General features: G+C 35.1%; 1 protein-coding gene and 1 long non-coding RNA gene across 8 annotated transcripts; both read right to left on the reverse strand.

Annotated features, from left to right (window-relative positions):
- Positions 1 to 6,192: 6,192 nt before the first annotated feature.
- LOC108833977 (uncharacterized) lies at positions 6,193 to 10,105 on the reverse strand. 4 transcript variants are annotated; one of them, XR_008937371.1, is made up of 11 exons: positions 9,697 to 10,105; positions 9,586 to 9,620; positions 9,416 to 9,502; positions 8,906 to 9,236; positions 8,569 to 8,689; positions 8,404 to 8,487; positions 8,098 to 8,332; positions 6,922 to 6,998; positions 6,632 to 6,848; positions 6,496 to 6,561; positions 6,193 to 6,402 (listed from the first exon to the last, which is right to left on the reverse strand). It is a non-coding gene; the product is annotated as an uncharacterized LOC108833977 (long non-coding RNA). The 4 variants fall into 4 exon arrangements; XR_008937369.1 differs by having other exon boundaries at positions 6,197 to 6,402; positions 6,632 to 6,690; positions 6,777 to 6,848; positions 8,098 to 8,487; positions 9,697 to 10,091; XR_008937370.1 differs by having other exon boundaries at positions 6,195 to 6,402; positions 8,098 to 8,487; positions 8,576 to 8,689; positions 9,697 to 10,095.
- A 623-nt stretch (positions 10,106 to 10,728) lies between these two features.
- Positions 10,729 to 25,794, reverse strand: LOC108819505 (protein RGF1 INDUCIBLE TRANSCRIPTION FACTOR 1). 4 transcript variants are annotated; one of them, XM_056992508.1, is made up of 10 exons: positions 25,134 to 25,794; positions 24,945 to 25,061; positions 24,798 to 24,839; positions 24,685 to 24,714; positions 24,534 to 24,579; positions 24,334 to 24,428; positions 18,244 to 18,435; positions 17,906 to 18,121; positions 16,732 to 16,855; positions 11,144 to 11,356 (listed from the first exon to the last, which is right to left on the reverse strand). In XM_056992508.1, the coding sequence occupies exons 6-10, from the start codon at positions 24,352 to 24,354 to the stop codon at positions 11,289 to 11,291; spliced, it is 621 nt and encodes a 206-aa protein (XP_056848488.1). In that variant the 5' UTR covers positions 24,355 to 24,428; positions 24,534 to 24,579; positions 24,685 to 24,714; positions 24,798 to 24,839; positions 24,945 to 25,061; positions 25,134 to 25,794; the 3' UTR covers positions 11,144 to 11,288. The 4 variants fall into 4 exon arrangements, with proteins under 4 accessions (XP_056848485.1, XP_056848486.1, XP_056848488.1 ...); XM_056992507.1 differs by lacking the exon at positions 11,144 to 11,356 and adding an exon at positions 12,362 to 12,491; XM_056992505.1 differs by lacking the exon at positions 16,732 to 16,855 and having other exon boundaries at positions 10,729 to 11,356.
- Positions 25,795 to 26,221: the final 427 nt, after the last annotated feature.

Below are 26,221 nucleotides of genomic sequence, written 5' to 3' on the forward strand. Positions count from 1 at the left end.
ACAATATAGAATAAACTTTGAGTTGTATAGATCGACTGTAAGTGTTGTGTAGTAACATTATCGTGCAGCAATGAAATATATTAAGGGAAATTTTATTTAAATTAAAATATGGAAATAGAGATAGGAAATGCAGGAGTTGCATTATGACGAAGACGAAGCTCATTGATATCTTGACTTCTCTCCAGGCACGATCAGCTCGACGTTTGCTGGTTCCCAGCCAAGGGAACGTAAAATGGTTTACCCTCTGCCAAGATTCGAATCTTTAGAACGACTGGAGTCTAAGATTTTTTAGCAGTTTGGAAATGTCATCGCAGAGATGAAACATATTTATAGTGTACAGCTACAAGAGGTTACCGTTCATGGTAATGATCACTATTAATTGATAGAGAGTGGGGAGAGTGGTGAGGATGATGTTAATGTTGTATTTAAAGGGATGAGAAACAGAAAAGCCAGCCGTTACAGAAAACATGGCCGGTGTGAGAGGAAGAACAGTGAGCAGCGGTGAGTGCTCGAAGTCGGAGAATAGAGAAAACCCTAGACGAAACGAGCCAGAAGAGTTACCTTTTGAAGAGTTTCACAACACACGCAATGGTAGAAACAAATAAAAATGTGTATGAAGTCCAAATTGAAAGGATAAGGAAAACACTGAATTTGACATAGTAAAAGAGATACATGGCAAATTTTAGACATAGTATTGATGAGATGTGAGCATGAGAAGTGACAAAATGTAATTTTATTGTAATATATATTGTAAAAAAAACTAATACCAATATAAATACAAAGCTATAGTTATGAAACCAACCAAAAAAAAATTCAATGTACATATTAAAAATATAAAAGCACCAATAAAATAAAATATATTCATGATCGTGTATTGAAAACTACCAAAACACAAGTTAAGCTCCCAAAATACCTTATGAATTACATTCAAACAATCCCCTTTAGTATTTCTCGCAGTCCCTTGCAATCCCAACTCAGAAAATGACAAAACCGTCTATATATCTATCACCCATCTTTTACAAAAACAAAAAAAAAATTATTCTATTACAACCATGAATTATATAAAATTAACTCAAATAAGATTCATGCAAAGCTTAGCTATGACGCAATTGGTTATAAAACAACACTCCCTATACAAACTTTACAATAAAGAGTGCTAAACCATATATTGCTTACAATTTAAAATTCAAGTTACATTAATACTAAAGTTTTTTTTTTTTTTTTTTTTTTTTTTTTTTTTTTTTTTTTTTTTTTTTTTTACATTAATACTAAAGTTGAACACAACATAACAATTAATACTATTAATATCTCTTACAAATAAATGCAATATGAAAATAATTTATAGTCTTAATAAAAACAAAACTGTAAAACGTTAAAAGAAATCAATTCAACACAAAAAAATAACTCCAAAAAATTTAACACCTATGAATAAATGATCCTTAAAACCAAGTTAGAAGAAGAAAATAAAATCATCTATTTAACTTCACCCTATATAATACTACGGTACTTTATGCTCCCACAAATACTCTTAAGAATGAGTAACCAATATTATATCTCATCGGCTCTCACATCAAACAAGATCTTCGGGTGAAAACCCAATGCAAACACTCCAAGTCTACATCCACAGATCCAATACACAATAATTTATCATTGATTTCCAGTTATCATCTATCATCGATAGTCAAGATAATTTTAATGACTCAATAACTAAAAGCATGGAATACATGTTAATATACTATGACATTCACAACCCTGATTCAACATTCCTTATTGAAAAAACAACCCAATACATGATGTATGAAGTAAGAGACGACATCAATATCTTAGCTAATAATCTTCAAATTACTCTAACTATCAAAGACTACAACCAAAACGCAACATCAAGACTTCGAAAATTACAACGATGGTAACAATTTTTGCTCTCTTACTTATGGCCATAGTTCCATTTTGCTTGCATTGTTCAAAGGTTTCGCACAAAAATAAGTTGTCCGGTATGTAAAGAAAATAATCTATGATGTCAGCTTAATTAAAAATAACTAATAAGGGGGTTTATTAAGTTCTAATTTCCAATATCATTTATTTCCTATTCTCTACTTTGTTTTTTTAATAATTATAAATGACTAGAACCTTTTCCCGGGCTACGCCCCGGTTTTTTTTTGTTTTGTATAAAATTTAAGTAGAATATAAATTCATATGAGTATGTGTCAGATAGAAATACTATTTTTCGGCATGTTATTTGTTGATTTATGACTTTGAAACTATTTAAAATTAAAATTTATTGTTTTAATATCTAAAATATATGTCAGATAGAAATGAAAAAAATAGTTAAGACTTAGTTGCAATCCAATTCCTGATTTTTACCTATTTGAGTTCTAGAAATTGTTAGATTTATAATGATTTACATTTTCTTTTTTTTGGTTTTAGATTTATAATGATTTAGTATCAATACTGAGTTTCTATTTTTATTTTTGGTTTTATAAATTGTATTTTTTTTTCTCGCTTACTTTGCTCTTCATTATATGGTTATTAGAAAATCTATATAGATTTCTTTATATATATTTTAAGACAACGATGGTAAGAAAAACAATTGTATTCATACAATGATGGATGAGCGATCGACGCCTCACGTCGCTCGGTCCACACACTGACCAAACCTCTCAATTTTCGCGCTTTATTTATACTTTCGCCTAAGGGTGAAGTCTATCTTAAACCTTAGCTTAAAACTATCTTAGTCTTTTCCTAGTTTAGATCCTTTCAACTTATGCACAGCGGAATAATATCTATCAACCATTGGTCTAAAACTAATCTAACACTTGTCAGGTCGAATCACCTTAGCTATGGTCAGTATACACAACTACTACCAGCTCCAAGGTTGATCCTGAACCTAATCCAAGTCATACAAATTCGAGGTTCCATTCTCCTAAACCATTCTATCTAGATCTAAGTAAGAATTGTTAGATCTTACCTTTGCCACATCCACATAGCTTGTTAGCTCATTGTTTCAGCTGAATTAGCTGTTTAGCTAGCTCATCCAGCTAACTGAGCTGAACCACTTCACTTGAGGTTCCTTTCAACTTATGCACAGCGGAATAATATCTATCAACCATTGGTCTAAAACTAATCTAACACTTGTCAGGTCGAATCACCTTAGCTATGGTCAGTATACACAACTACTACCAGCTCTAAGGTTGATCCTGAACCTAATCCAAGTCATACAAATTCGAGGTTCCATTCTCCTAAACCATTCTACCTAGATCTAAGTAAGAATTGTTAGATCTTACCTTTGCCACATCCACATAGCTTGTTAGCTCGTTGTTTCAGCTGAATTAGCTGTTTAGCTAGCTCATCCAGCTAGCTGAGCTGAACCACTTCACTTGAAGTTCCCTATTCTCTTCCAGCTGATCGAGCTGTGAGGTAGCTTTGCCAGCTCCCCGTCCACTCGTCAAACTCTCTATATCTGTATAAATTCTTTCCTTTGGTACTTAATCATTCAGCCAACCATCCCCACAGACCAAATACTTTTGGGAAGTCATCAACTGCAAAAACGAACTCAAGCAAACATGCTCAAAAAATTAATTAAAATTCATGAAAACTCTTGATAAATCTCAACTAAGAGATTCCCATAATCAGAATCCAATTAATCGACCCAGACCATATGGATTCTGATCATGATCAGTCCAACCGGTCAAAACTTGACATCATCAAATTAATTTCTAAAAACTAAATAAAATTCATGATAATTCATGATAAACCCCAACTAAGAGAATTCCATAATCAAAATTTATCAAATCGGTCTCTATCATATAGATCTCGACCATGATTAGTCCGGCCAGGCCATGGACTATCACTTCCTGAACCGACCAAGGCCAGTGCCTCCATGTCTCATCATCAATCTCAATCATAAACACACCAGCTCAATACTTTACCATGCTATCTGAATAATAATTAGGTTTGCAAAATAAATTGTTATGATTTAAGCTGGAATTATAGTTTCTACATTGTCTTTTCTAATTAATTGATTTTGTTTCTATTAACAAATATTGTTTCTTATTATTAAATATTTTGTAACTTTTCTTTTAATTGAAATTCTTAACTCTTATATTCTAAATTGTTTAACATATTATTATACTACACATATGGAGTATATAATTCTCAACTATTGAACGTATCTGTTGTAAGTAGAAAAAGTTAGATTTAATATAAATATAGTAAAATAGTTAAATTTATTACTTGAGTTTTTTTAAATAAATTATGCTGTATTTTTTTATGATTTGAAAATGATAAAGTCTTGCTGTATTATTTTTAATTTGATGCTCATTTTTTATTAGGTGTCTAGTAAGAGGTTTGTACCGTCTGTTTGGTTTAGGAAATTTTTTGTGGGCTTATTATTGGCGTTTTTTAGTCAAGCTATTGTGTCCAATGTTCATATTAGCTTGTGTTTTTGAGCTATTGTTTCTAACTATGAAGTGTAGACGTTCTGGTTGTATTGTGTAAATTTAGAAGCGGTTTATGTTTATTTGATTGTCTGGTTAAATGTACGTATCTGGTTTTGTACGCGATGGGTAATAGGCTATTTTTTGTTTTTAATTTTTTTTAAACACATGCTATGATTGATTACTTTCTTAAAATAAGTCGTAATGAGGAGCACTTGTTTGTCTTGAAACAAGTCGTGTTTTGTTCATTTATGTCTGGGCTTGTGGGTGAAGAATATGTTAAGTTGACGTTCAGGTCTCCGTAATTATCTTGTTGGCCCAACCTTAATAACGCCATATTTTCAAAAAAAAAAAAAAAAAACTTAAATAAGCTATACTCGCACGTTTGCAAACATGAATGACTTTCTGATGTTGAGAGAACCGAGTGCAAAAAAAAAATATCTTCGGATCAGTAAACCGTATGTGGTTATGTGACACTAAATCACACCAACATAGGAGAGAGCTGATGATACAAAGTTTGGGATGTCGACAGAGGTTGCCCACGTTGCAATCAAAACCTAGTTTCTTTTAAGGAGAAGGGTTTAAGAAATCAGCCTCAAGTTGCAAGGGACTGTTACTATATGGGTATAGCCTATTGCTTTAAGACTTGTTTCCTTCTGCAAACTAAAAGCTCAAACATGGCAGACAGTGCAGCAAAAATGTTTTAGAACTATTTATACAATAGAAATACAGACAAATAGCAGAAAATATAAAATCGTAGCTGTAAACAGAGCTTCTGCTAATGATATAATAACACACTAGATTTTGACCCGCGCACCCGCGCAGGTTTTGATTTTTATTTTATTTTATGACACAAATATTTCACAACATTTTAAACATATAATTTATTTACATGTTTTGTGTCAAACAAAATTTTATTTACATGTTTTCTGGCTCCTACAAACTTTTCCGGACAGAAATTTTATCCAACACGGGTATTCTGATGAACTTGTCTATCTGATTTGGTAATCAAATTCTTATTTTTTGTAACAAATGAAATACTATTATTAGATCTTTTTTTACGACACTATTATTAGATTATATTGTACCTTTTTTTAATGTAAAATAAATCGAAAAGTATAAAACTTGTGCAGTTTGTTTTGAAAATTGTATCATCTGTGCAATTTTTTGGTTTACATTATATTGTACTAATCATATATTTACCACTTTCTTATTTATTATTTATAAATTTGTTAACATATTGAAAATTTTGATTTTAAAAATTGTTCTATATGCAATGTTATACAAATATTTATTATTAGAAAATTCTATCCTCTAAACATTTATATGCGACTTAACTAATAAAGATTAAACTATAATTACAAAATAGTGTCTTTTAAATATAATATACTTTAGTTTAGGGTTATTAACTTGAATAAGGTTTATTTTTCTATGACTTAGATAAGACATTTTTTTGCAAACTAAATAACTAAATTGTACCTAGAAATTAAATTTCTTGTTGAGGTTTTGTCTTTGGTTCTTCTGTGTTGACTTCGAGTGATAATTTAAAATGTTATATATACCCAACAGTCTCATTTGATCATCTTTTTATCATTCTTTTGCTCAATATCAGCAAGAGGAAGATCATTCTGAATAAGTCTGAAAACAAAACGAAAATTTATCAATAACCATTTAATTTGTAAAAATCGACTGCTTCCTTAGAATCTGAATTGAGAGTAACAACTGAAGCATCAAATGCGTTTATGATTTGTGTTTCAACTATGTTCACATCCTTTGTAAATTTAATGTACTGTTTTCTCAACATAAGATTTTTTCAATATGAATTTTTATTTACATGTTTTTATACCTCCGTAGAAGCTGATTTTTGCAAAAAATATCAGAGATTATCGTTTCATCATTTGTATCTTCAAATTGAGATGAAACTTGTGCTGCTTACTTTCCCCACAAGCAACATGAAACAACTTGACCCCTGCACACAATCGTATACAATAATATAGGATAGTGAATAAAATATAGCTAAGTTCGACAATATCTTATAAATATAAGAACATAAACTGCTTACGCTGTATCATGTGAACCGAAATGAATTCTCTGTCCTTTTGCTGAACTTGGGCTGTTTGTATTTCTCCTATATAACTTAACCCATTACATCTATAAAAAAGAAAAATAATAATTATATTTCAAGACTGATGTCATACCGTTTAGAGACATGGGAATTCAATTTTCAAATAGCTTCGAGAGATTGACGTCCGATAACCTAGATGGAGTTATCACTGTGTCAGCTGTCAAAACGACCTTGTATTTGAGGTCAATTGGGCGATATTTGCCAGAATTTCCAGTAACCTTAAATTTTTTTGACGAATCTCCATTCTATAACGGAGATATTACTTTGGAGGAAGCATGAATCTTTGCGCCCTGCACATATAAAAACAGCTTATATTATCATTTTTGTGTAAGAGGATAAAACGCTAATAACTTTAATACTTACGGTTTCATCTGCGTAAACACATTCCAGAGTTTCATCTCCAAACTTGTGTTTTGTTTCCAGTAATGGAGTAGCTCGACCTGTATTTTTTTTTAATTCCTTTTTTTTTATTCTTTTTTTTTGTTCAAAAAAAGGAGTAACTTGACCTGTATTTTCCAAGCATCCTTGCATGGCGCAAACTTGTTAATAAGAATATAACTTTTGTGGTGTACATATCATTGGCTTTTTTGGGTTTGCTATGTGAATACGTTTTTTTGACTAAACTGTGTGAATACGTTGGAAAGAAGGAAGAGAGGTATGCGTGTATATATATGCAAGTAGATATCGATTCACTATGGTAATTAATTAGGTTAGATATTATTGAGAATAAAGGACATGTAAATTAGAATCTATCTTATTAAAGGTTTGTGTTTCACGAAAATTTATATATCATATCAATTAGTGGATACCTAAAATGTAGGATGTTTAAAGAGATGCTAATATATGGATACGCCAAATTTAATTTTAATAATTGTCAATATTTAGGTAAATACTTTAATAAGTTCGATTTATTATGAGGTTATATTTTAGAAAGTGAAAATAGGTTCTACGGATATGCTAGATTCTCGCCATATTAGTTGATATTTTAAAATAAATGTGTGTTAATAAATGTATTTGGTTTAGCTTTGGTAACACGTTTTTATGTAAGGGGAAAAGAATTTTGTATTAAGAAAATATATATAAGATCTTTTGTGGTTACCTAAAAGGGAGGAAATTTAAATGAATTTGTTCATATATGGATATGCTGATTTTATTTTAATTGGTTGACTATATTTAGGTAACTACTTAACTTACGATATTCCCACATATACATACCGTAGTTATTGCTTACGATTAGCAAGATTGTCGGCATATTGGTGTTTATTTATTATTTTTAATGTTACATGTATTCTAAAATAACATAACGAAAAGAACATAAGTTTTGGGCCAAAAAATATATTCTGGGCTTCGTGAAAGTATGGCCAGCAAGGAATCATTTAAAAAAAAAAGTCTAGTGCCATGGATCGATAAATATTAGAAACAAATAATGGCTATACTTGTTTCCAAACATACTGAATGTTAAAAATGCTATCCTAGTAACCAAACAAACTCATTTTGTACTTGAGTTTTAATAAGATAGATACAGTAATTGATGATCACCTGTGATGTGCAGTGATAAGAGTATCAGATATTGGTGTAAAATAACTCGACTGACTGTGGGGGTCTAAAATCACAGAACGTAAACTGCATAAAAGTTGAGTGAGTCTAGTATCTGCACATGTGGCTCAGAATGCAAGACATATGCATTAAAGCTTAGGCGGTGCCAGACTGTAGCTTCTGAATGCCTCCATATTTTGTGGGAGTTGTAGAAGATGTCACATAACTGTCACATTTTCTGCACAAAAAAAATTGATTAGCGGGGTAGAACAAAAACTGGAGCACATGCCGTGGTTAACAAACAGACACCCTAGAATAGATAGACGTGGCTAGCGACACAGTCGTTGTAGAAGTAAAAGTGTGTCCCAAAGGTACCATTGAGGAAAAGGCAACCTGGGAGTAAAAAGAAACCGCAACTTGTAAGATGATGTGTACCACAATTTATTTACAAATCAGTTTGAGGAAAACGTTTACTTCCAACCTATTTGGGATTGATATTTGTGGCGAGAATGACCTTTGGCACCAGCAGCAGCTACTTTGTTATTGATGAGGTTGGCCAGGACGTCAAAAAAGATTCAGACGTACAGTTGTTTCCCTGCGTGGAGAGAAGATTAACAGAGTTGTAAATTGCCAGAACTAACATTACCAATTAAGTCAGGTTATTACTACATGTGAACCATTACACGTCGTGTTGCTTGTGTTTAGGTGTTAAAAAGTTGTCTTTAACTTTATCAATGACATATGCATCAAAACAGGAGACGTCTAAAGTAGCAAATGACACTTTAGTTCTCGAAAAATTGAAGAGACTCACCTGGTAATTATGTATTGGTGTTAGCCAGTGGCATCAGCTGTCATAATTACGGAAACGGAGCATCCGCGTTGGAATATGGCTATCTAAAGTAAACTTGTTTGATCGGTGAACCTAATACAAACTGGTGCCTCCAACAGTGTGAAGTTTTGATAGATTGACTCAAACTGGTGCCGGCTCTCAGATCCGCAAGGAGAATGTAAGAAGACGCCATTTAAATCGGTAGCTATGAAAGAAAACGCTTAGAAAAAGAAAGCTTCCGGAAATCGTTTGAGTCGTACTCATCATCACAGCAAGGACCGCTATTTATAGATGAAGTCTCAGGAGTTCACCCCTGGAGAAACCAAGAGATCGATTGAATGTTGCAAGTGGGATTAACAAAATTTGAAAAGAAGAGAGAATATTATTTTATTATAAATGCTTGGCCAGAAACTGAAAATAGACAATCTTACCCAAGCATCAACATTGCGGAAGCTAACTGAATTTATTACATGTGCAAAGGTGCAAAATTACCTTTCGATTTCAGCAAGAGCTTTTGGAGATTTGCCATATAAATTCTCGCGCGAAGCAAGCTGAGTCTTTAGTTTCATCTTTCAATGACTGCAGAATAGGAAGAAAATATTCAACTTCTGCACTTCCTAACAAAAAGCCGGTCATTAGAACGATGTGTTCTGTGTACATACCTCTTTTATTTGGCCTCCATCTCAACATCGATCTCCTGCATACAAATTTAAAGAAAAGGTTCTCAACTTCGCTGAAACCCACAAACCAATATAGTGTTTTGAGATTCTAACCTAAGGAAGGTGCTACATGCTCATTAGGATGGAAGACCTTCTTCTTGAGATTAGTACCCTCTGAAGCGACCGTCGGCAAGAGGAGAATTTCCGGTGGAGAGGGATTCTTTCTGGTGAATTTCATAGTCGTAACTGTAGCTGTGTTAGTGGAGGTTTTCGATTTTGGCTTGATTTTAATGTTTAGATGAAGTTACTTATATAGGAGGAGGATTAATGGGAGATGAACAAAACCAGGATTAAAGGCAACATTGATTGATGAGGAGAGGATTTGCAGTAACGGTGAGTGCAGGACTGGAAAACTGAGACGGTGAAGACGAATAAAAGTCTGATTGACGGATTATTAGGAGAGAAGGTTTTGAAAGATGGGCTGGATATGAGTTATGATTCAATTTTTGGAGAGCAAACGAAAAGCCCAATTAATCTGCTTAAGTTGTGACATGTCAAAATAGAACTTTTTCATTGGACGATTTTAATTGCAGACGTGGCATAGTTCTCCATTGAGCATATCTTCCTTTTAATACTTGTTTGATTTCTCCTCATTAATATAAGTCTTCCGCACCGTTACTTTCTCGTAAAAACAACCGCAAGAAACAAAAATACTACACACATGAAAAAGTTGAATATCAAAATTCAAATATCAAATACCACGACTATTGTTGCAGTTCACCATTACCTTCTAATAAATATTCACTACTAAATCTAATAGATTAACATCAACGAGTATGAAAATAAAGCTTCATAAATACCCTTTTAACTCACACTTTTATTCATTGTATAACTCAAAATATGGCTACTTCAACTAAACACAAATTATACTCAAAAACAGCAGTCTCCGCATAACACTGACACACCACTAGTTCTATCACTAAAATCAGATATTTTAAAAATGGCAACTTTAAAAACTAGGAAGACGATTCCATAGTAAAAACCAAATAGATGATCAAGTGAAGTTACTCTCTTCTTATTCTGGGCTCGTCAATGAATCAGTTAGCTATGCATACACTTTTAAGAAGATACAAATTGATATCATAATTAAAGAAACTAATAAATAAGATACTATAAAAAGAGACAAACAAGTACATCGAATGTTAAAAATGCCTTTATTTCATTAACATTTGCATTATATCACATACTTTTATTACTATTATTTGATCCCCAAACAGTATTCTGTATTTACATATTACCCTTTGAGCCTAAAAAAGCATTTCTTTCATTCTTCATTCTATAATCTTCCCCACTTTTTAACCTTTAGTATCTACTATTTCACACTATCATGTTAAGCTTCTCTTTTTTTTTGGCAACTTTAAGCTTCTCTTTATACATCGCTTTAGACCACTACAGGTATATATATACAAATACATACCCCCCCCCCCCCCCCCCCCACTACTGGTGAGTGTTACGAGCATTAATTCTACATTACCATCGGAAGTCCTCCAAAAGGAGCACGATGCGGAATTCCTTTCCTTCGTTTCACTATTCGGCCATTTACGGCCGATAGTGGTGGTGTTGATGGCGTGAAACTATTGTTATTAAGAATGTCATTGTTCTTCTTGAGTCTCTCGATACTAGTAGTAGTACTGCTATACGAATCATCAGAATCTGAAATATTGTTTGTCCAATCCTTTCTTTTTTTCTCGAAATTCTTCGACGTTCCAGAGATCTAGTAAAAAGAAAACAAAATATAAATGATCGACAATGTAAATAGTAGGATTATCTTTTATCTTATAAAATATCTTCTATAAACAACAAAGGTAAAGATGTCGAAAGCCACGAAAGAAACGTATGAAAATGTAAAGACCTTTCAAATGAGAGGTTGCTTAAGGTCGAAGCTTTTAAATTGACTTGGAATATTCAACCCAAGTGCTTTTATTTCAATTTTTTTCAAACTCCACAATTTCTTGGAATGGCTATGATTACCTCACATTTTCTTTTGTAAAGTAATTACCCCACATTTTCTCGCCCACTCAACAAAAAAAAATCCTTTTTTCTCAATTCCTATCAAACAACGATTGAAGAATAAAAGACGGTCTAAATAGAAAATCAATATTAAAAATTGAATAGTAGTGTTAGCTTACAACCAAGTTAATACTCCTTTAAGATGAAAGTAATTACCTCTTTTTTCTCATTTTCATGAGAGAATAATAATAAGTTTTAAAATTCACTAAATAAATATTTTTGATAATAATATATTTTAAATTATTTCTAATTAAATTGAATATGTTGTGAAACTAAATGGGGAAACGTGTTTCTATTATTAATCTCGACCAGGGGTCTTACATATATATATACATCAGGTCGTGTTTATCCTAAGTGGATAAGTACAACAGTCGATAAGCATTATCTCCTGCGGTCGGTACGGTCCTGGTCGGTCCGGTTATGTCGATCACAATCTGGTACATAACACTCCCCCTTGATCGACACATCCGGTACTGATTCGTTGCATGCTTAATGTTGCCTCATTAAAACCTCTCCTGGAAAACCCCAAAACCAATGTGGCAAAATGGGAAACCATGGACAGGAAAAAGAGTACAACACATGAACTCCCCTTGATGAATGCATCACTGTAGTAGACGCATTCCATCTGGTATCCGAGTCTTCCTGAACGTTGAAGATGCATGTGACTTGGTGAAGATGATCAACTGGATTCTCCTTGAATGAACTAGTGAATGTTGGACGTCTTGATGTCTTTGGAACTCCATAAAGATGTGGTCAGGATGTACATCTTTGCTGCTGATCACTCCATGTCATGGTCGGACTGATGGCGCTTCGAACGATGCTCGGATGGACTTTATAGTCTGCAATAAAACTTTACTTGCAGGTCATTTTCATGTCCAACGGATATACTTTGGTTATATGGCTTTATCAAAACGTGGACATTCAATATATATTGAGTCTTCTGACCCAAACACATACGAACCACTTCTCTTTATATCTTTTGCCCATTTGGACTTATTTCTCTTCGTATGTGCCAATTGTTTTATCCATTGTAGCCAGTCTTTCTTTATTTTCTTTTGTCGATCAATGTTATGTTATAGACCTTGTCTATACACGTCCATTACCATGAGTGTCTAAGGTAAAACCATAAATAATTATTTGCTGCAATGGAACTCATCAAACTATGAATTCGCAGTCAAATGCACTCATGTCTTTTATAGATAGCTATCGATCTTTTCTTGCCTTTAGCAATACTATACTTATTAAGCCACGACCAGGTATGCTTCTGGTCACTATCTTAGATTATGGTTCTCACTTTAGGCGTGCTAACTTAATCATTCACACACTCACACGGCTATGATTTTTCTGCAGTTTTACCATATGTAAGACATAGCATGTTTAATCAATTGATAACTTGTATCATTGAAATCATTGAACCTCTCTTTAGGTTGGTTTGTTATAAACATAACACAAGGAATTATAATATCCTCTATAGGGATATATGGACTGGTTGTACTAATTATTTTCTTAGTCTATCATTCGCGGCTGCCTTGTTTCAGTCCATGAATAGCTTAGGAACAAAACTATTCTATGAGAATTTCTTCTCATCTTTTTGATACTTTTATCATTTCTTTATCCAGTGATCAATATGCTACTTACTACATTTCTTTCTACTTATATCCAGACATTTTCGAATTTGTAGTAGCATCCACCACATAGGAGTATATCTCCTTATAATCTGTTCTTTTGGTCTCTGTGAGTCTCCTTGTGTAATCAAGCCATTCCTTGAATACTTTAAATAGGAATATGAACACCTTAGTCCATGTCTCACGATTTCTTTTCCTTTCCCACACAAGACCTATTTTTCACTGGTTTTATCTTATCAGATGGTGTTTCTATATATGGCCAATACACCCATCTCTTTTATAGATTCTTTGAATCTTTCTTTGAACCCCCACGGTTTCCTTTAGTCTATGAATGCATTCTTGTATTCTCGTGGGTTCTGATCCTCGCTTATATCTTTTAAACTCAAGTGCTATTTCCTTATGCATCTTTATCTTTTATGTGTCGACACTTCTTTTATAGTGTTCCATTGTGTTTCAGACATGAACTAATCGATTAGAGATTTCATTCTTACTAAGAACCTTCATTTACCTTGCAGTTTGGCGTCCCAAACTACATGGTCTGGTATCTTAGATGTTTAGCTGCGCAGCCTTATCTCAATGTCTGGTCTGGTTTCTCTTATGACCTCAGATATGTCATTTCTATGCACCTTTCTTTTCATTTCTGAGGTTCCTTATCTTATGGAACATATTGGTCTATCTTTAGACTCTATAGCAACTTGATTATGTCTCTTCTAGGACATTAATTTCGTGGTGCTTAAGCTGGTATGACTTAGTCATTCTTTTTCTTTTCTTTTCGGGTCTAATCTGTCTGGCATTCTTTTAGCTAGCTTTGTATGATCTTTCTTTGGACGTCTTAAATCATATTCTCTGGTCCGAGGATCTTGCCAAGACAAGGATGGTTAATATCATTCCATTTCTTTATACTTGTACCAGCTTATTTCTTTCTCCCCCTGATGTTGGATAGTCGGATTTAATTCATACAATCCGTGAACCTTGCCTTAATCTGATCACCCATATTTGGCTCAAGGTTTCTTATAAAATCGTGGGAGAAAGCTTTCTCATATCCAACATATATTCCCAATCTTATCTCATCTTCTTATGAGGTTCCATCCTAGACGGCACATATTATTGTGGTGGTCTAAACATAATCTCTTAGGATGGTCTATGTCTGGATCATGACCCTTTATCATCTTTAGATGGGAATATCTATGCTCACTTTATATGGCCTGATGCATATTATCATTACATGTAAATCTATGTGTTCCCAAGCATTAGCTAGTGATCTTTGTATCACAAAGAATTCGGCCAAGTTCTATCATGGTCATAGACCATGTCACTCGGATTTTTAGTGTTGTTCATGGACCACGGGAGTGTCATTTCTCCCCCTCATGAACATGCTATAAATCTTTTAGATGCTTGGAACATTATAGCCTATTGAGTTTCCCTTGTGTACATGTTACACAACGTGAGATTCTATGGGATAACTCTTTTGTGCCTTTTCTCGATATCAATCTTTGCATCAATTTTAAAGACCTGGATGGCTAGTCCAGTCATGCCATAAAGTGTATAAAATTTCGTGGTCAACCTATCTGGTTACCTAGGCCTTTTGCCTTTATCATACTGATCTTTTAGCATAGTTTAGATCAGTTGGGAGTACAGTCTCGACCATTTTTATGCCTTGGGCGATTTTTACTTTCTTTATAATCTTAAGGAACTTATATTTCCTTTGCCCATTGGTTCAATGTGGAAACCATTCATTTTTCAAAATTTTATAACTCAAATGGGACTTTTGTTTGGGTGAATAATTCATGCCTCTTTTAGGCAATGCCTTTGGTCGGATAATTTTAATTACTATACTCATTTTCTAAATTTTCATTTGTCATTTATCAATCAAGGAATTATCAAGCAAATCAAGCAAGATAATATAAGACCAGAATCAACTTTTTTTTATTGCTATAAAATTTATAAATGACAAGCAAATCAAATCAAAACATAAAACATGAAATCAGAATGTCTGAATCTTTGATTCTTTAATCAATGTGTAAGCCAACCTCACAATTTATATTTTCCATACAGCTTCCTCAGATTTTTCTTATATATCATTTTCATCCTCAATGTTTTCAGGAGGTTTCATATCACTGTCTTGTTTCTCAATGTATGTTTACTGAATTTTATCAATCAGTTGATGGTATCTCAAATTTTCTGCTTTCTTTGCTCGGCTGCCAATAGGCATGATAATAAGTCTTTATAGGTCGTGAAACCTTTAGACTTATGTGATAACAACATATCCTTTGAATGAAATATGGAGTAGATCATATAAAATAAGTCCTCTTATGTTACCACTTCAGCACATAGTTTAAAACTATAGGTGATTCTCATTTGAGCAGAATGATATTTGTCCACGGATTCAAAATCCTAGAACCTGAGAATCTTTCATTCATCCATGGCCTTTTGCCATAATACCATTGAGAATCTGAAGTTTTGTTTTGACCAGAGGTCATAAGGATCCTTAGTATTTTCATACTGCTCTCTCAGATCCTTAGTGAGATGATAGCACATAATTGTTATGGCTTTATTTTTTTTTCACTTTCAGTTACATAATTATCTTGATTAATACACTGTCCGAGTCCTCTTGACATCAGGACTACTGAAATGTTCATTTGCCATTTTCAATCAATTATCTCCATAAAGATTTTAGGGTAGTATAATCTGAAGTTTCGAAATTCGACATCTGAAATCACATTATCCAAAACAGGTCTTAATTTATGTTAAGTATCTTTTTAGAAAATTTTATTATTCATATCAATACTTCTTATCACACGCACCAAAGAAAGAATTTTTTTTTTTTAAAGTATTGATGCAAGCAAAATAATTGAAGTTATGATGCAATCTTAGAAAACATTTCTAGATGATCAATGAATCAGAGAAGTTTCCCATAAAATTCTATAAAAAAAATTTCAGAAAAAGAAATTTCTATAAAAGGAAACTTTCTAAAAATGGAAACTTTCTAAAAATGGAAACTTTATATTTTCGAAACTTTCTATAAATGGAAACTTTCTATTTTCGAAACTTTCTATAAATGGAAATTTTATATTTTCGAAATTTTCTATCAAACAATCAAGTAGACAATCGAATTTCAAGTTAATCAAAAAAATAGGTTTTTTTTTTTTTTTTTTTTTTGATGAAATCGATCAGATTTAGATTTTAAAGGGGATTGATCGATTTCTAGGTTTTATCGATTTGATCATTAAGATCAAAGAGGTTTTGAGATTCAGAAACCATTGTGGTTTTGATTTTAATTGTAAAACAATCTCATATCGAACTTTTGGTTTAAGAGTTTCGATTTACTCATGGAAGGGTTTGGACCTATTAATCTTTGCTAGGGTTTGATTTGGGGTTTTGCAAAATTTTAATGGTTATTCCTTTATCAATCAACCATGTTCGATTATGAGTTCTTTTAGGTTTCAAAGTTTACCTTTAGAACTTTGAAGTGTAGATTTGGACCACCGAGAGCTGGAACAAGTCGGATCGCGAACTGCATGACCGGAACGGATCAGGAGCTGGTCGCGTGTCTTAGGTTGAGCAAAAACCTCTTGTATCTTTAGAAAGCTTAATCAAAAACGAATCAAAACAAGTTAGTATAGATAGATGAAGCAAATCGCAGAAAATAAAAAATTATAGAGAGAGGCTGCGGTTTAGGTTTTTGATTAGGGTTTTAGGGTAGTTGACGGCGCGGGTTGGAACGGAGCGTGAGGGCGCGTTTGAGATCGGATTGATACGAGGTTTGCGGCTATGGATTCTTCACGTCAAGATCTTCAATTTGATATATTATACGTCTTCTGGATCCTTACGGTTTGAGAGAACGAACGGTTTGAAGTCGTCGAATGAGTTTTAGAATTTCAGAGTTTTAGGTCACTTGACGGCGCGTCTTAGAATAGAGCGTGAGGGCGCGTCCGGAGTCAGATAGAGGCGAGGCCGACGGCGTTGGATTCGTCTCGTCAAGTGATTTAATTTGATATATTACTCGTCGTCTGGTTCCTCATGGTTGAAGAGATCGATAGATTTGAAGTTGCGCCGAAATTAGGGTTTTTAGGGTTACTGGCGGCGCGTATTGAAATAGAGCGTGAGGGGGCGTCTGAGATCAGATTGACACGAGGTTTACGGCGTTGGTTTGGTTTCGTCGAGAGCTTCGATTTGATATATGGCTCGTCGTCTGGATCCTTACGGTTGGAGAAATAGAGCGATTTTAAGATGCGCCGTTTTTAGAGTTTTTGGTGGTTTTGGGTAGCTCGGATTTTAGAGAACGTATCGTGCTGATAACGTGTTGTGAAACTAAATGGGGAAACGTGTTTCTATTATTAATCTCGACCAGGGGTCTTACATATATATATACATCAGGTCGTGTTTATCCTAAGTGGATAAGTACAACAGTCGATAAGCATTATCTCCTGCGGTCGGTACGGTCCTGGTCGGTCCGGTTATGTCGATCACAATCTGGTACATAACAGAATATATTTCTAAGTCATTTTTGAGATGTAATACAAATGATTTCAAATTTCAGTTTGAATACAATTTCTATCTCTTTGACTGTGTATTTTCACCCTTTTTCACTGTATTTTGTTCACTTTCTCGAGAAAATTTCGTTCTACCTTGCAACCAAGAGAACAGAATCTGAAGAAATCAACGAGGCTGCGATAACAGACTTGGCAGGTGTTGACAACACCTTTACCTGGTCGAGGCTGAGGTCTCTCGTTCAAGAAGACAACCTTAGCACTGTTAATCACATATGTCTGAACTCCTGTTATGTCCAGAAATTTCTGAATTTCCGATACTCTTATCACATCGTGATATGATGATCTCCTTATCTGTAAGTTTAATCAACATAGAAATGTCAGAATCACCAAAGATGATCTGTTTTTTCTCTTTCTCTCACAGTAAAAGAACGTTCAAACTTTATGGTTTCAAAGAAAGTAAAATAAATAGGAACCTGAATGGGGTGATGATCCTTGTGGAAAGAGAGGCAGAGAGAACAAAGAGGACCATTGGTACAGTCTAAACAGTACATATTACACTCACTCTTGTGTGAATCTGCGTGTAATTTGCATTGTACAAAGAACTTCTCTTGAAGCAGAGGTTTAAGCCATGGAGGCCAACTCTTGTTGGTTTCTTCTTCAGCTCCCTTTAATCAAAAATAATCTCAAGAGGATCAGAAACAAACATACCAGAAAATAATCTTATTGGAACAGAGAACAATACATAATCAATTTGGGTGAAAAGATTCGAACTTATTAGAAAGAACCCATTTGGGCAAAATAAGATTTATCAGAGCTGATAAAATGAGATTTCTTGGAGGAATTTGAAACGATCTCTGAAGTAAAGATGAAACAGAGCATTTATAACCAAATGAAGAAAACCCATTTGAGGAAAACAAACTGAAACATTTCTATTTATGGACTACTATTATTATTATTTATTACCATGATTTCTCTGACAATAGCTTGTTGATTCTCTTCGATCGCCAGTTTTTAGTGAGAGAAACAGAAGGAGAGAGAGTTGAGGAAACAGAGCAGAGGTGAGAGAGAGAGAAGAGCGTGTAGAAACAAATACTAAGAGGCGTTCTTATCCGCAGAAAAGTCGACTACTACCGAACCTAAAACCGAAGCTGAGATATTGCTTTTTATACGGAGGCTTCAAAGAACCGAAACCACCCTCCCTCTTTCCTTAGTTTTCTACTTTCTTCTTTTTACATTTACTATTGTTACATGTATTTCCACTAAAAAGATCTTGTTCACTGGTATCTAATAATCGAATTTCAAGTTGTGTAATCTTACACACTTTTTAATGTAGATTTTTACTTCAATATTTTAATTAATTAATTTGTAATATATAAATATATCTATCTATACTAATAAAAAGAATCATCTCTATTCTCTTCATACAAAGCGTCACATCGGCGTTGTACAAGAAAGAAGAGTTCGCAATGTCAGACTGTTCACTTGATAGGATACAAGACGCTGCTGTGCAAGATGATGATGAGGTGGCACTAAGGAGAACATCAAGGCCACGTAAGCTCAACAGAAAATATTGGCACAACTAAAGAATCTTTGCAAGTTATTTGTGTTTCAATAAGAGAACGAGTCTACGCACAACGTTCTCCACTTTTCCATATTCCTGCAATGTAGGAGTCAATGACTTCACTTTCCATTTCTTGTAATTTGCTTCTTGTAATCTCTATTTAAGAAAATGAAAAAAGACAAAAAGAGGTAGACTTTCTACCCAAAAGAAAACGTGTGTTGTTGTGTGTGTTCTCTTGTGTTTATGTTTCTAGATCAACATTGATATCTTTTGGCAAGGGACCTATCAATGGTATCAGAGCATGTTTTGTTTTTGATCCGGACCACTTTGTGGTATCAAAAACTTTATATTTTTCAACTTCCTTGTTATCGGTATTCTTCATGAATCAACGGTTATCAAGAATCCTCGACGAACGGCCATTCTTCAGAATCAACGGTCATCGAGTCTATCCAGCGATTTTTTCTTTTCACCATTCTTTTCGGGTTTGTTGATCAAGTTCAACATCCTTTCTTTTTTATGGATTAAAATCTGTAATTCTTCCATTATTTTTCAGTTTTCTAAAAAAAAAAAAAAGAATTTGGCTTTTAACAAGTCAGAGTATGATTTTTTGTTTGGCTATTCTTTGAATCAACAAACATAGAATATCTCGTTTGTTTTGTTTATAAAAAAAACAAAAAAAAAAAGAAATGTTTTTCAATAGTGAAACATCGAAATAGCTTGGTCTTGGTTTTAAGTTTTCCTCAGTTTCAAGTGAACCTTGAGGACAAGGTTCTATTGGAGAGCGGGAGTATTGATAGGATACAAGACGCTGCTGTGCAAGATGATGATGAGGTGGCACTAAGGAGAACATCAAGGCCACGTAAGCTCAACAGAAAATATTGGCACAACTAAAGAATCTTTGCAAGTTATTTGTGTTTCAATAAGAGAACGAGTCTACGCACAACGTTCTCCACTTTTCCATATTCCTGCAATGTAGGAGTCAATGACTTCACTTTCCATTTCTTGTAATTTGCTTCTTGTAATCTCTATTTAAGAAAATGAAAAAGACAAAAAGAGGTAGACTTTCTACCCAAAAGAAAACGTGTGTTGTTGTGTGTGTTCTCTTGTGTTTATGTTTCTAGATCAACATTGATATCTTTTGGCAAGGGACCTATCAATTGATAGGATACAAGACGCTGCTGTGCATAATGATGATGAGGTGGCACTAAGGAGAACATCAAGGCCACGTAAGCTCAACAGAAAATATTGGCACAACTAAAGAATCTTTGCAAGTTATTTGTGTTTCAATAAGAGAACGAGTCTACGCACAACGTTCTCCACTTTTCCATATTCCTGCAATGTAGGAGTCAATGACTTCACTTTCCATTTCTTGTAATTTGCTTCTTGTAATCTCTATTTAAGAAAATGAAAAAGACAAAAAGAGGTAGACTTTCTACCCAAAAGAAAACGTGTGTTGTTGTGTGTGTTCTCTTGTGTTTATGTTTCTAGATCAACATTGATATCTTTTGGCAAGGGACCTATCAATGGTATCAGAGAATGTTTTGTTTTTGATCCGGACCACTTTGTGGTATCAAAAACTTTATATTTTTCAACTTCCTTGTTATCGGTATTCTTCATGAATCAACGGTTATCAAGAATCCTCGACGAACGGCCATTCTTCAGAATCAACGGTCATCGAGTCTATCCAGCGATTTTTTCTTTTCACCATTCTTTTCGGGTTTGTTGATCAAGTTCAACATCCTTTCTTTTTTATGGATTAAAATCTGTAATTCTTCCATTATTTTTCAGTTTTCTAAAAAAAAAAAAAAGAATTTGGCTTTTAACAAGTCAGAGTATGATTTTTTGTTTGGCTATTCTTTGAATCAACAAACATAGAATATCTCGTTTGTTTTGTTTATAAAAAAAACAAAAAAAAAGAAATGTTTTTCAATAGTGAAACATCGAAATAGCTTGGTCTTGGTTTTAAGTTTTCCTCAGTTTCAAGTGAACCTTGAGGACAAGGTTCTATTGGAGAGCGGGAGTATTGATAGGATACAAGACGCTGCTGTGCAAGATGATGATGAGGTGGCACTAAGGAGAACATCAAGGCCACGTAAGCTCAACAGAAAATATTGGCACAACTAAAGAATCTTTGCAAGTTATTTGTGTTTCAATAAGAGAACGAGTCTACGCACAACGTTCTCCACTTTTCCATATTCCTGCAATGTAGGAGTCAATGACTTCACTTTCCATTTCTTGTAATTTGCTTCTTGTAATCTCTATTTAAGAAAATGAAAAAGACAAAAAGAGGTAGACTTTCTACCCAAAAGAAAACGTGTGTTGTTGTGTGTGTTCTCTTGTGTTTATGTTTCTAGATCAACATTGATATCTTTTGGCAAGGGACCTATCATCACTCCTACGTTTTGCTTTATTACGGTATATATATTTTTGGGCTTTCTATATATTGATTTGTGTGGATTTTGTATAATAGTTATATTTGGGCCCTCAGTTAATATGGCACAAAATTAGACGTAGAAATGTTGGGCTTTTCAAACCCATGTCCAACTCTCTATTGTCCGATTAGTACGATATTGTCCACTTTGGGCCCGAAGGCAAAGCCCACATGGATTTGTTTCTGGAACTCCTTCCCAAAAGGCCTCGTACTAATCAGAGTTGGACATCTCTTTATATACTAGACATTATTTGTTTAAACTTCCAATGTGGGACTTTATTTGCATTCACAACAAACCTCCTCTCAAACCAAGTACCACATGAACCCTTGGTTTTTCAACCTCCAAAGAAACCTGGCACACCTCTTGTACCGCCGTAATCACCAACGGGCCTCTTCACCTAACCCTTGTTACACCATTAAGATTTATCCACCTAACCCTTACTGCACCATTAGGACATTCACCACCTAATCCTTGCAGTACCGTTAAGTATATCCACCTAATCTTGTATCGTCGTTAGGGAGAGACTTTCGATACAAGTCTCCGACACCACTTATTCGCGAAGTTATATTGAGGATTCTTCTCCCACAACCGAAGTTCCCGGGATCTTTGACTGGCCTCTGCTACGCACCTCGCCCTTCCCATCGAAGTGGAGGCTCTTCGAACTTGAAGGGTATTTTGGTCTTCTTGCAGATGTTCGTCATCCCGGCTCTGATACCAATTGTTGGGCTTTTCCAAGCCCATGTCCAACTCTCTATTGTCCGATTAGAACGCATGAACCGTACGATCATGGAGAAGGTTAGGTGTATGTTGACAGAGGCAGGCTTAGAGCAGAAGTTCTGGGCGGAAGCGGCTTCTACAGCTGTCTACTTAATCAACCGATCTCCTAGTACAGCTATTAATTTCAAGCTACCAGAAGAGGTGTGGTCAGGAACAAGAGTTGACCTAAGCCACCTAAGAAGGTTCGGATGTACCGCTTACGTACACGTGACTCAAGCCAAAACCAGTCCAAGAGCGATGAAAGGAGTTTTCATGGGATATCCAACGGGGACTAAGGGTTATCGAGTCTGGTTACCAGAAGAATTAAGATGTACGGTAAGCAGGAACGTGATCTTCAACGAAGAAGAGATGGATTCGTTGGAGAAAAATCAGACTTGGAAGCTGGTTGAAAAACCAGAGAAAAAGAAAATTATTGGCAGCAAGTGGGTTTTCAAGTTGAAAGAAGGCATTCCGGGAGTCGAGAAGCCGAGATACAAAGCTAGGTTAGTAGCTAAAGGGTTTTCACAAGTCGAGGGGATTGATTACACGGAGGTGTTTGCACCAGTGGTGAAGCACGTGTCAATCAGAATTATGCTGTCACTTGTTGCAAATTATGATCTTGATTTGGAACAACTAGACGTGAAAACGGCTTTCTTATACGGTACGTTGGACGAAGAGATTTATATGGCACAGCCAGAAGGGTTCGTCGAGAAGGGAAAAGAAGATCAAGTTTGTCTCCTGTTAAAATCCCTTTACGGATTAAAACAGTCACCAAGACAATGGAATAGGAGATTTGATAGTTTCATGAAGGAACAAGGCTTCTACAGGAGTGCTTACGATCCTTGCGTCTACATGAAAGGTTCAGATTTATCTCATATGGTTTATCTCTTGATTTATGTCGATGACATGCTAATAGCGTCTAAGGATTCTAAGGAGATTAAAAGAATCAAAGATAGCTTGAAGAGAGAGTTTGAGATGAAGGACCTTGGAGCAGCTTCAAGAATACTTGGGATGGATATAATTAGAGATCGGGCCAAAGGAACTCTAAGGCTATCGCAGGGAAAGTATTTGCAGAAGGTGCTGGAGACTTTTAACATGGTCGAGAGCAAGGCGGTGGTTACACCTATTGGACCACAGTTTAAGCTCAAGAGTTTGACGAAGGAAGAAGAGTACGAGGAAACGAGGTTCATGAACGTGATACCATACGCATCAGCCGTTGGGAGTTTAATGTATGCGATGGTGGGTTCTAGACCTGACTTATGCTTCGCAGTGGGCTTGATCAGCCGATACATGAGCAAGCCAGGAAGACAACATTGGGAAGCTGTTAATTAAGTGGGTGATGAGATACCTTAAAGGAGCTCTAGGTTCAGACCTAATGTTTACTAAAGGAGAAGACTTTAAGGTGCAAGGATTTTGTGACGCGGACTATGCGACCGATTTGGATAGAAGGAGATCCGTTACCGGATATGTATTTCAAGTCGGAGGCAACACAATAAGCTGGAGATCTGGTCTCCAACATATCGTAGCTCTATCAACGACAGAATCGGAGTACATGGCTTTAGCCGAAGCTTTCAAAGAGGCATTATGGCTTAAGGGTTTTGTTAGTGAATTGGGGTTCAAGCAAGATGATGTGAGAGTGTTTTCAGATTCTCAAAGTGCTATACACCTAGCTAAGAATGGCGGGTTCCATGAAAGGACTAAGCATATAGACACTAAACTACACTTTATGAGAGACGTAATTGAGGCTGGCGACGTTACGGTTCACAAGATTCACACATCTATCAACCCGGCAGATTTCCTAACTAAGTGTGTACCTGGACAGAAGTTCGAGACATGCTTGGAGATCCTCAAGGTTCTGCCTTAGTAGGTCTCGTGTGGCTGCAGGTGACAAGGCTGTCGACTCGTTCACCTCGCGGAAAAGGCCACAAAATAAAATATCAGTTTCAGGAAAAGCAAACTGATGGTTTCGACAGGGATTTATAAAGCTTGATAAAGGATGAGTTCAGAAGTTTACTTTTGAAGAATAATGGTTGTAGACAAGAGTTGTCTATACGAAGAGTCTGCAGAAATAATTCAAGAAATACTAGTTAAAGAATTATTATGTGGAAAGATGAAGCTTCAAACAGAAGCAAACAAGTCGTTAAATACAAAATCAGATGTTGTACCTGAAGGAGTACGTGTGGCAGCAAGCAAAGCTGGAAGCAAATAAACAAGGAAAGGTTATTGTTTATATGGTTAAGCTCTTAATAGAATTGGTATTAAAATTTTATTTGGATACCTAAGGGAGCTAAGGTGGTGAAGAGACATCGACATCACGAAGCTGAAAGTCAACAAGTAGATTTGTTAAAACAAATCAAAAGGGTCCAAAGAGCTAAATAAAGACACGTATTATGGAAGCAAAAGAAGTCAAAGTGAAAGGAGATACCTTTGGACTTTGACAAGTCTGGTTTTGGTTTTTAACGGCGGCGTGAGGTGAGCAAGAGGAATTTTGTCACCGGTGAATCACGAAGTCAAGGTGTTGCTGGATTCATCAAGGGACAAGCTGAAAATTGAAATCAAAGGTCAAGTTTTTGTTCGATGTCTAAGGAAGAAGACAAGGAAGAACAAAGGGAACCTGAGATATCTATGGCGGAAGCGGTGAGAGCTGACGTCGGTGAAGACGAACGACGGCGAAGTCGTGGTCGTGTTTGGTTCACAGGGAATCGAAGAGAGGAAGAGAGGAATCAACAGGGGCGAGAGAGAGAAGCGAGGATCGGAGATAGCATGCAACTCCGGTGAAGCGGCGTCGAGGAACGGTCATCGGAGAAGACGGTGAGATCGTCGAAGTTTCTGGTCGCCAAAGGAAGAATAAGAGAGACGGAGAAATCTATGAAATGTCCCAAAGAGTCAAGGTGGAGAATGTGAGGCTTTGGTGCCTCTTGGGCCATCTGATGGGCTTATCATGGGCTTCGGTTTTGGACCTAAAACAAGACATCAAGATATTAGTCTAAAAAGGAAAGTATTTCCTTTTAGTTCTAGGATCAAAACGTTTTTCCTTTTTTTTTTCTATCTAGGAGAACCTATGATCTACTTGTATAAATAGGGGTCTCATCTTTTCTTGTTAGACACAACATAGAAACAATAATCTCTCATAGAACACGCAACTAGTGCGAGGCTTGTAATCTTTTCGATTCATAGTGATATTGAGTTTGCTCCGGTTCGGAGAAGAACTCGCCAAACATATCGGTTCCGTGTTTTGATTCGTTTATTACAAGAAGAAGCCAAGGTCGTTTCTCTACAAGAAAACGTTTCTGTATCGTCTTCCACACCGACCTTTAAACTTTAATCACAGTTTATTCGTCGTACACCAGATCTTTGTAACGGATTCACCTTCTTGCCATTAAACCATAAATTAAACACAGTTAATTTGATTTCAATTACGTCTCATTACTTCAGAAATTTGATCTCTTCAGATTCTTTGCGACAAACCTATAAATAAGCGTACTCGACTTGATGGTCCTCACATATTCATCCCTCCATCCTTTCCGAGTTGAAGACATGGCGGTTTTCTTAGTGAGAGAGAGGGAGTCGAGATTTACGATACACCGGGTACTAGTTTTTTATTTTCTTTTGCGTGTATTTCCGTTCAGTTTTAGATCTTTTCTTCTGTTTAGAAATAAATAAATTTCAATCAATCTAAAAATTTGGATCTTTTCTTTTGTT

This window comes from Raphanus sativus, chromosome 8, assembly GCF_000801105.2.
Source record: "Raphanus sativus cultivar WK10039 chromosome 8, ASM80110v3, whole genome shotgun sequence".
Lineage (NCBI taxonomy): Eukaryota > Viridiplantae > Streptophyta > Magnoliopsida > Brassicales > Brassicaceae > Raphanus > Raphanus sativus.